Genomic DNA, 10,693 nt, shown 5'->3' with positions numbered 1-10,693 from the left:
GTAAGACTTTCCTAGGAGAATTCTTCTATAACGATCTAAACGATCACAATCTCATCAACATAATCAGACTGTCACGTTTTGTAAGGGATTTATAGAGCTTGGAAAAAAGGCTCACAATTCATGTGTTATCAAAATGGGCCATTAAACTGTGTCCTACTCTATCACGGACTTAGATCTAGGCACTCAATTAAGAAACAAAAATTAAGCATTACGAATAGTACGAAATTAAAACGACAATATTAAGTGATTCTATTTAAAATTATTCTTAATTTTCTAAAGATTTTAACATCATTTATATAACTCTTGAAATAAAATCAAATGGAATGAATAAATTGAAAAATGCTTCCAGAACAGAAAATAATTTCACATTGTTGTAAACTTGGGACTTTCTTCTCTGCTCCTGGCTTGTCGAAATCTTTCATCAGTAATATTGTGTCTTAGCTCCTTGACCTGAACGTCATACTCGCGTGCTAAGTTTTCATGTTGACGCCTTTTATCACGTTCTTCTTTAAGTTGTTGCTGAAATTAAAATAAGGATTAGAAGACATTAGAATACGAGTGTATGTTTTTTAAATATTAATATCTTACCAACAAATCTTCATTTCTTTCCTTCATTCGAATTAGTTCTTGACTAAGTCGACTATCAACCTTTATTTGCTCTTCGAGTTCTCTGCGGGTTTTACTAAGTAAGTCTTCGAACGTATCAGCTGTGGCTTTTGTACCGTTTAATGTTCGATCATTTTCAGCTCTTAGCTTCTCGTTGTCCCGCTCAAGCTAAAATTATACGTTCCAGAAATAAATTTTCAAATTAAGGACGTTTCCAATGATAAATGAATCTAAACACCGTTTCTACCTTTTTTCGAATTTTATTTAGTTCGAAGACTTCCGCATTCAGCTTGTCTCGTTGAATATCTAATTTGTCACATAGTTCCTTTCGAGCGGCCAAATCTACCTTAAGAAGCTGTTGCTCATCATAAGCTTCTTCAATTTGATTTTCCAAAAATGTGTTCTGTGTCTTAAGAGTGTCAATCTTCAAAAATTATAAAAGACGTTTTTCTATTACAGAACTCAAGCCCAACGAATAAAAAAAATAAAAACTCAAACCTGTGCTTCAAGCTTGTCAATGATATCTTTACGCGTTGCAAGTTCCTTCTTAAGCGCTGCAATTTCATCTTCGGCTTCACATAGCTGTCGTCTAATTGATTTTAATTTTTTAACAACAAAGCAAAATAAAGTAAAACCCAAAAAACATAAATGGTCATAGCAAATAAAACAAAAAAAAAACAAACTACTGACGACATTGGCAACAACATCTAAAGATAGATGAGGTCAAAATGTTTAAGTATATATTCAAATAAGATCAACCTTACACTTGGACTTACTTGCATTCAGCTGCTTCAACTTCAAGGCTTTGATTATTGCCCTCTAATAGTACAGCATCATGCGATAGGCTACGATAATGATCCAACATTTCTTCGCGCTCTTTTTCCTGTCAAAAAAACCACACACACACATGAGCCTTCAATATGATTAATGTTTTATTCTGAAGTAATTAGCCAAACCTTGTGTAATAGCAGATCTTCGGCTTTTTTAACTTCCTGTACATATTGTTTCAATTGTTGCTTAAGGCGTTCAATTTCAACTTCAGAGTCTTTGAGGCGGCGCTTGAGTGTCGCGATATCAGCTTGACTTTCGGCCAAATCATTTGACAGGCGGCTAAATGTAAAAAGAAATGGGTTTCCAAATTAAAATGTAAAAAACAATAGAGTGTTGGACAGACAGACGGCTCGACGACCGACGTACAACGACAAAGCAAAGGTTCAGTGCTGGACATGAATGTAAAATGCAAAACAGTGGGCGGCTGTCTGGAGAAAGCCATATTCAATCCCTGTTTTAGACAAAACAAACATACCTAAGCAGGTACATGCTGTGCCTCTGACACTTTGCGATGATGATGTAAGTGTAATGTTTTGTTTTCTGTTTTAAGTTTGATTGATCTCTTTATATCTACCACGGGTACTGTGTACCCTATATGGAATTTGATGGATTTTTATTTGGAACCGTAACTCACCCATTTTCTTCGATTGCTTGTTCACGACTTGATTTTAATGCGGCAAGTTGTTGGCGTAAAGATTTACTTTCAGTTGAGGTATCTTGCAATTCCGAATCTCGCTTGAGGCTTTGGGTTGAAAGAAACCTATAATGGAAAAGGGAAATAAATTTGAATGTTGTTCGAACACTTTTTTTTCAAAAGGCTGAAATGAATAAATGCACAACATTGAACGCACTCATAAAACCAGTGAGTACGTAGTTTAATTTTGCATTCACAAACCTTGTCAATCCGAAACTGTCATATTACTGACAAATGCAAAAATATAAAATAAGACTAATTTCTGATGTGATAACTTTAAAATTTTTTTTTGTTTTTAAATTCAATTAAATCAAATATAAGACACAATTTTAGTGATTTATAATTGGATTTAAATAATGAACGATTAATTTAATTTTGAATTTGTATGCCCTTATCAATCAGCTGACTGTCAAACGTCATAATTATTGAAACCAAGTTTTCTGTTAATGTGAATTTGATACTCAAAGATGTCAAAGATAATTGTTCAATTTTATAAAAGCAAAATCTTTTTATTCGGAAATTTGATTAGTTTGATATTTATTTCAGATAATTCAAAAGGTTATGGGCCCAGTCTCCAATGTAAATTAGTTGATTTCTGAATTGAATTTAGTTTATTTAAAATTGAACATTTTATTAAGTTTGAGAACACGGATTTTTCGAAAATTATAAAACCTTTGGCTGGTGAAGCAGATTGGCCAATATGAAAAGAAAAGATAAGGGATTTACTCGATTACCATGAAGGAGAAATAGACGTTATTGACGGGATATTGACGAAACCCGAAGCCTTAGAAGCAGGCGCTTCAGAAGCAGCAGTTAAGAATCACAGCGAAATGAAGAGTTGCGTTCGCATTTCGAAGCAACTTCCAATGATCAACTGTTCAAAATATGTACCGACCTATTTGCATTTAACTGGAATACAAGTAATGATGTTTCCACGCATATTGCACAATAAAAGAGTTTATGGAATGAACTTAATAATGGACTCAAAGCTAAGAGTGAAAATATGGTTTCAGATATGATGTTGGTATGTAGGGTTTTACATATATTGCCAAGTTCATTTGAGGCATTCAAGTCAAGTTGGATGCTTCTTACCATTAATGAAAAAAAGACTGTGGCGACCATTGACGACCTTTTGCAAATTTCCAGTCTTTGACAGATGGCGCAGCGATCGTAGAAAAGAAAGATACAAAAAGAACCGAAGTAACGTTCTAGACGCAGCTGCACCTTGAGATACTTTTTTACTCTTATTTCTGATCTCGTCTAGACTGCCTCGTGCAACGCTGTTTTAACCAAAAAAACTGTATTAGAATTTTAAGAGAAATAAATTATAAGTTTTAAAGTAAACCTTGTGTCTGGAATTTATTTAGCACAAACGCTAAAGTGGTGACCCCGACGTGATTTCGTTGAAATTACCCAGCACAAGATACGACAACCAACATGGACCCACCAGCAGGTACAGCTGCAAACACCAGCGACACTATTGTGCAAGCATCAACGCTAGCCGCAGTTGCAGCCTTGAAGAACCTCAGGATTCCACCATTCTGGAAAATAAATCCAGCCTTGTGGTTTGTACAAATTGAGGCGCAGTTTCACAACAACAGAATCTCTTCCGACAACAGCAAATTCAATGCCATAATCGCTGCCTTGGATCCTGAAATCCTAAATGAGGTTTCAGATTTGGTGCAAACACCACCAGTCAATGACAAATATCCTACCTTCAAAAAACAATTAATAGGGAGGTTTACTGAGTCCAAGGAGCGACAATTGAATAAGCTTATGACATCACTCGAACTCGGCGACAAGCGTCCTTCAAGTTTGTTGAGAGAGATGAGAAGACTTGCGGGAGAAAATGTTCCCGACGATATGCTCTCTACAATTTGGATGTCAAGAATGCCGAACCATGTGAGGGGAATTCTTTCTGCAAGTCTAGACATTGGCCTCACTGCTTTATCTGAGATAGCAGACAAAATTATAGACAACATGTCGACAGCACCAAATCTCGTTTTCGCTGCAGAGGTAAATGAATGTCGAAACAACAATTCCCTCGATCAACGCCTGACAGAGGTAGAATCTGCACTGTCCAGCCTTACAACACTCGTGCAAAGTCTCAAAGTCGGTCAAAACAGATCTCGAACGCAGTCCAGAAACAGATCCGTTTCAAAGGTAAGAAGGGTTTCATCAAAAGATGCAGTTTGTTTTTTCCACAGGAAGTATGGAAAGGAAGCAAGAAGATGTGACAACCCATGCAATTTTTCCACAAAAAACTAACCAGCCTGTTCTCATCCAAGGCGGTTGACAACAGTTCTCAACACAACAAAGAAAGCCGCCTTTTTATCTTCGACAAGGAGACTCATCAAAAATTCTTACTCGATTCTGGCTCAACGATTTGCGTCCTAGCTCGTTCCAATGATTGCCCAAAGCAGAGAGGAGATCTTATTCTTCTTGCGGCTAACAACACCCCAATTCACACCTACGGCAGCAAAACCCTCACGCTCAACATCGGGCTTCGGAGGGCTATAACATGGCCGTTCATCATCGCAGACGTTAAAACAGCAATCATTGGAGCAGACCTACTGGCACACTACGGGCTTTTAATTGATTTGAAGGCAAAACAAGACAAGACGACATCGCTAACGGCGCCTGGTAAAATTGAGTCAACCGACATCACTAGGCTACTTTCCATCAATGGACCTGACACATACATTAGCCTGGTGAAACAATTTGTACTTGCCAACAGCAACTGTTCTAAAACGAAGCCCACTCAGACGCAACACCGCATAATAACTACAGGCCAGCCAAACGCAGAACGTCCAAGACGTCTCACCGGGCAAAAGCTTAAACAAGCCAAAGCAGACATCGAGAATTTCGTCAAAAAGGGATATTGTCGCGTATCCAGCAGCCCATGGGCTAGTCCAATTCATCTCGTTGAGAAAACTGGTGGTTGGAGATGTTGTGGTGACTATCGACGGTTGAATGCTCAAACACAACCCGATAGATACCCGATACCACACATTATGGATTTCACCGAAAACTTATATAACAAATCTTGTTTCTCAATCTTGGACATGGATAAAGCGTATTATCAGATTCCGATGGCACCTGAAGACATTGAGAAGACTGCGATCACAACCCCCTTCGGATTGTTTGAGTTTTTGGTCATGCCATTCGGCCTTAAGAACGCTACTCAAACTTTCCAACGGTTTATGGATATAGTTCTTCGCAATCTGGATTTCGTTTTCTGCTACATCGACGACATCCTGACTGCCTACAATTCAGAAGAAGAACACAAACAGCATGTTCTTCAAGTCCTTTAACGTCTCCAACAGTACGGTCTTGTAATCAACATCTCTAAATGCCAATTTGCGAAATCTGAGGTAACATATCTTGGACACACTATTAATAAAGTTGGTTGCAGACCACCAGAAGCCAGGGTCAACGCTATATCAAACCATCCAAAGCCAGCCACTATAAACGAACTACGTCGTTTCCTAGGAATAGTCAACTATTACCGTCGCTATATTCCGAGTTGTGCTCACATGCAAGCACCATTGAATGGACTCATCAAGGATTCGAAACGGAACGACAAACGACCGGTTCCATGGAATCCTCTGGCTGAAAAGGCTTTTCAAGAGTGCAAGAACAGCATCAAACAAACAACTTTACTGACGCACCTCAATCAAGATTCATCACTGGTTCTGACAACTGATGCCTCAGACACCGCAGTCGGCGCCAAGTTGGAACAAACAGACTCGACTTATAACAAACCAATCGGATTCTTTTCGTGCAAACTTTCAAAGTCCCAGGCTCGATACAGCACTTATGATCGGGAACTTCTTGCTATTTACCTTGCCATACGTTTCTTCAGACACATACTGGATGGTCGTTGCTTCGTGGTGCAAACGGATCACAAGCCACTGATCTATGCCTTTCAGCAGAGCTCCGACAAAGCTCCCCAACGCCGGTTGACACAATTGGACTTTATATCGCAGTTCACAACAGACATAATTTATCTTCCCGGCAAAGACAACACCGTGGCAGACGCGCTGTCAAGAGTTTACGCTTTAACAATGCCATCAAAGTTCGATCAACGTGAATTACTTCTGTCGCAACTGCTGGATCCTGAACTACAAGAACTTCTAAGGCCAGGAAACACTTCCCTCAAAATGACCAAATTAACCTTAGAACCTGGCATCAAAATTTATTGCGACATTTCGGATAACCTGATTTGACCATATATACCATCGTCTCTACGTCGACAAGCCTTTGAAGCGATACACAATTTGTCTCATCCCAGCGGAAGGTCTACCAGTCGCCTACTCAGGGAGAAATTCATTTGGCCAAACATCAGAAAAGACGCCCTGGAATGGTCTCGTACTTGTGTTCAATGTCAACGTTCAAAAATCAATCGACACACAAAACAATCACCGGAACCAATCAATGTTCCAGACCAACGTTTTCAACATGTACACATTGACCTAATTGTCCTCCCGCATTGCAAAGGAAACAGATATTGTCTGACAATGATTGACCGTTTCAGCAGATGGCCGGAAGCTATACCTCTACAAGAGATGAGTGCAGAAACAGTCGCAGTTGCATTTTACAACCATTGGGTTTCCCGATTCGGCTCACCAATCAAAATCACGACCGACCAAGGTACACAATTTGAGTTTGCCCTTTTTTCAGCGCTCATGAAGTTGATTGGCACCACGAGGGTAAGAACTTCACCTTATCACCCTGCTTCAAACGGACAAGTGGAACGATGGCATCGCTCTTTGAAGACCGCTCTGATGTGCCACGAGAAGACTAATTGGGTAGACGCACTTCCAACAGTACTAATGGGACTTCGAACAACCTACAAAGAAGACATTAAAGCGTCCGCAGCCGAAATGCTCTATGGAACGAGTTTAACCATACCTGGTGAGTTCTTTGTTAACCAAGACACTTTCTCTGACCCACAGATATTCGTTCAAAAACATCGAGAGGTCATGCGCAAGTTTCGTGCATCTACGACATCAAATCATGCCACCAACACAAAATTGTTCGTTTCACCTGACCTGCACAAATCTTCACATGTTTTTCTTCGACGCGATTGCGTTAAAAAGCCATTGGAACAACCATACTCTGGTCCTCATCCTGTAATAAAAAGAATTAACGATCGTCTTTTTACAATAAACGCAGATGGACGGATTTTAAATGTATCAACAGAACGTCTAAAACCAGCAAACATCTCACTCGGAAACAGCACAGCCCGAGAACCAAGTCTTCCAACATCAAGCGATGATCATCAAACACCGAGTCAAGTCCATTAAACCAGCTTTCCACAACAAAGATTCGGTCAATTTTAAAGAAAAATGAAAAAAATCTACAAATCAAAACAGATGTTCAGCATCGAGTTAAATTTGACAACTAATTAAATCGTCCCTTCGGTACTAGAGGGGGAGTTATGTGGCGACCATTGACGACCTTTTCAAAATTTCCAGTCTTTGACAGATGGCGCAGCGATCGTAGAAAAGAAAGATACAAAAAGAACCGAAGTAACGTTCTAGACGCAGCTGCACCTTGAGATACTTTTTTACTCTTATTTCTGATCTCGTCTAGACTGCCTCGTGCAACGCTGTTTTAACCAAAAAGAAAAATTTTTGCAAGAAAAAAGGACATTGGGCTTTGAAGGCGATGGATATCTGAAGGAAGACCAACCAAAGATAAGATGTTTAACAGAAGAACACACAGTTTTGCTGACGATGTTTTTTCTACTGATTTCAAGACGACGCAACGGATTGGTGGGTTGATAACGGCGCAACAAGGCATGTTACCAACTGTTCAGACTGGTACGTTGGTTTTGAAGATTTCGACAGTCCACACAAAATTCAAGCCGCTGGAAAGGAAATGCTTAGTGATATTGAGAAAGGGACCATCCGAGCTATTTCATCTCACAATAACAAAGAAGTGACATTAAATGATGCTTGGTTTTCATATTAGGTGCTTAAGGCCGAAATCAGAGAAGTGTTTTCAAGTCGACCACTAAGGAGTGTTGGCTTGATATCGATGGAGAGATTGTTTTATATGGAAACCGACAGTGGAATGGCAGCAATCAAACCAATAGTATCGAAAAAGAATTTGCAGTTGAACGTAGTCGTTGGAGAAGACTGAGCGATGGGGCCATCAAGACAAAAGACACGTCAAACTTATGATTGAGAAAGAATTTAGAATTAAAGTCATGTTCGACGAAAAGATTTGTGAGCCTTGTATCTACGGTAAAGCTCATAGACTTCCATTCGGAACAAGAAGAAAAGCGACAACACCTGGTGAGTTGATGTCTAAAGACGTTTGTGGACCTTTCAGTGACTCATTTGGGAAGAAGAAATACCTTGTCATTTTTAATGATACGGATTTGCAATAGCACACTAATCAGTAGTTAAAGATGTTCTGAAGGAAGTGATTGCAAATGCCAAGATGTTAGGTCATCCCATCAAGGAACTACTGAGTGACATCGGTGGTGTGTTCATCAACTCTGAATTTAAGCTCATCCTACGATGAAATGGTATCACACAGAGACTTACACCACCATATACGCCAGGGCAAAACGGTAGTTGTGAACGTGAAAACCGAACTATAGTTGAAATGGCAAGGAGTCTTCAGTTAATGGTAAAAGCCTGTACGAATTGTGGATGGGGAAGAAGCTGAGGATAAAGCATTTAAGAATAATTGGATCCACATGTTACACTCACATTCCCATTCAGAAGAGACAGAAAATGGACAAGAAAGCAGTCAAAGGATTTCTTGTGGGATATGACGGTGATGAAAGATACCGAATCTTTATTCAAGATCAGAACAAGTTAGTTCTTTCAAGAGATGTGCAGTTTCAGGAAAATCCGATTATATGTGAAAATGCAGTTAAACTTCCCTTTCGAGATATCGTTCCAACAAGTTCGGAACAGGAAGAACGTCAAGAAAATCTTGCACATCCCGAAATCGTTGAAGAAATAAGATATGAAGAAAGAACTATTAATTTAGAGAGTAGCATATATTCGGATGAGTACGAAAAAGGAATTCCAGCTCCAGCCCAGATAGTGAAATAGAAGATCACAATAAAACAGCAAAATACGAAGATGGGTTTCTAAAAGATCGAACTATCAAGAAACCGCAGAAGTTTGAAGATTTTGTAATGGCAGCATGTGATTTTGTAGACTCTTCAACAGTTCCAGAAACTTTTCGAGAAGCCATCAACAGTAAAGAAAAATTTGAATGGAAGAAGCAAGTGGGTTTATTGTTTGAAGAAACATGCAGATGGCACCATTGATCGATATAAGGCAAGGCTTGTAGCAAAAGGATTTACTCAGCGAGAAGGTGATTACAGTCAAACGTTTAGCCCGTAGCAAAGTTGGGAACCATAAGATCAGTTCTTAGCATTGCTGCAAGTGAACAGATGCATCTCATGCAGTTTGAAGTATCAACAGCCTTCTTGTATGGTGACTTAGAAGACACCATGCATATGAAACAACCGGAGGGGTTCGAAGATGATACAGATCAAGTATGTGAACTTAAGAAGAGTTTATACGGCCTTAAGCAATTATCAAGACGCTGAAAATTACGTTTTGGAAGTTTCATATCAAAACTAGGATTTCAGGCAAGTGATGCTGATCCTTGTTTGTATATGAGGGAGTACTTGTTCTCTACTTAGATGATGGACTTATTGCATCGACTGATTAACAAGAGTTGAAGATTTTCATTGAAGAACTGAAAACCGAGTTCAAAATTACTTCAAAGAATACATCGTACTTTCTTGGACTCGAAATAAAGCAAACAGAAAATGGATTAAAAATAGACCAAAAAGCGCACGCAAGAAAAATTTTGGAACGTTTCCAATTCAGTCAGTGTAGAGCAATTTTAACTCCAACGGTAAAGAATTCAGAAACTTCGCAATCAGGGAAACATGAACCCAGTAAATTCCCATACAGTTAGCGAACCAAGCAACAAAGGAAATAATTTGGCTGTGCAGATTATTCAATGGAATAATAGACGTGAGAGAAATTCCAATTCTTCCGGTAGATAACTCTGCGGCAGTAATGGCTGAATCACAAACACGCTTTAGCTTCGGCTTCGTCTGCGTTACGGTGGACTTGCTTTGAGGTTGCTTTGAATGACATTACTATTATTTCATCCCTCCAAAGAGCAAATATTTTGTTTGTTGACATTTTTTTACAGCTGTTGAGCTATCAGACAAAGCAAATGTTCAGATAATTGAACTAGAGCTTCCGTTTGGAGTCACATTACGTTACATTACGTTCTTTTCCTTACGATTGTCAAACGAAACGTGAGGTCGAAGCTCCATTGTGATAGCATGCATTGAATTCCTATGGCTGAACTCGTAAACGTCAGGCGAAGCCGAAGCTGAAGCGTGTTTGTGTTTTATCCATAAGACTTGCTCAAAACCCAGAGTTTCATCGTAGAACAAAGCATATTGCAACGAAACATTGCTTCATCCGAGAAAAAGTAAATGATGGGCAAATCGAAATCAAGCAAATATCTACCGAGAATCAAGTAGCAGATATAATGACTAAA

At 39.2% G+C, this 10,693-nt stretch overlaps 1 protein-coding gene across 2 annotated transcripts in view; it reads right to left on the bottom strand.

Annotated features, from left to right (window-relative positions):
* Positions 1–239: 239 nt before the first annotated feature.
* Positions 240–10,693, bottom strand: part of LOC129938896 (centrosomal protein of 135 kDa) — a 116,882-nt gene continuing 106,428 nt past the window's right edge. The window contains exons 11-17 of one of the 2 annotated variants that reach the window (XM_056046719.1): positions 2,072–2,197; positions 1,563–1,716; positions 1,383–1,489; positions 1,105–1,195; positions 854–1,030; positions 589–774; positions 240–519 (exon numbers count right to left, since the gene is read on the bottom strand). In XM_056046719.1, the coding sequence (XP_055902694.1) occupies positions 364–519; positions 589–774; positions 854–1,030; positions 1,105–1,195; positions 1,383–1,489; positions 1,563–1,716; positions 2,072–2,197 (997 nt within the window). In that variant the 3' untranslated portion in view covers positions 240–363. Of the gene's footprint in view, positions 520–588; positions 775–853; positions 1,031–1,104; positions 1,314–1,382; positions 1,490–1,562; positions 1,717–2,071; positions 2,198–10,693 lie in introns of those variants that run through there. The other variant, XR_008780490.1, reaches the window with a different exon arrangement.

The sequence above is a fragment of the Eupeodes corollae genome, chromosome 1, assembly GCF_945859685.1.
Source record: "Eupeodes corollae chromosome 1, idEupCoro1.1, whole genome shotgun sequence".
Lineage (NCBI taxonomy): Eukaryota > Metazoa > Arthropoda > Insecta > Diptera > Syrphidae > Eupeodes > Eupeodes corollae.
This window is presented reverse-complemented; position numbering and strand designations above follow the sequence as displayed.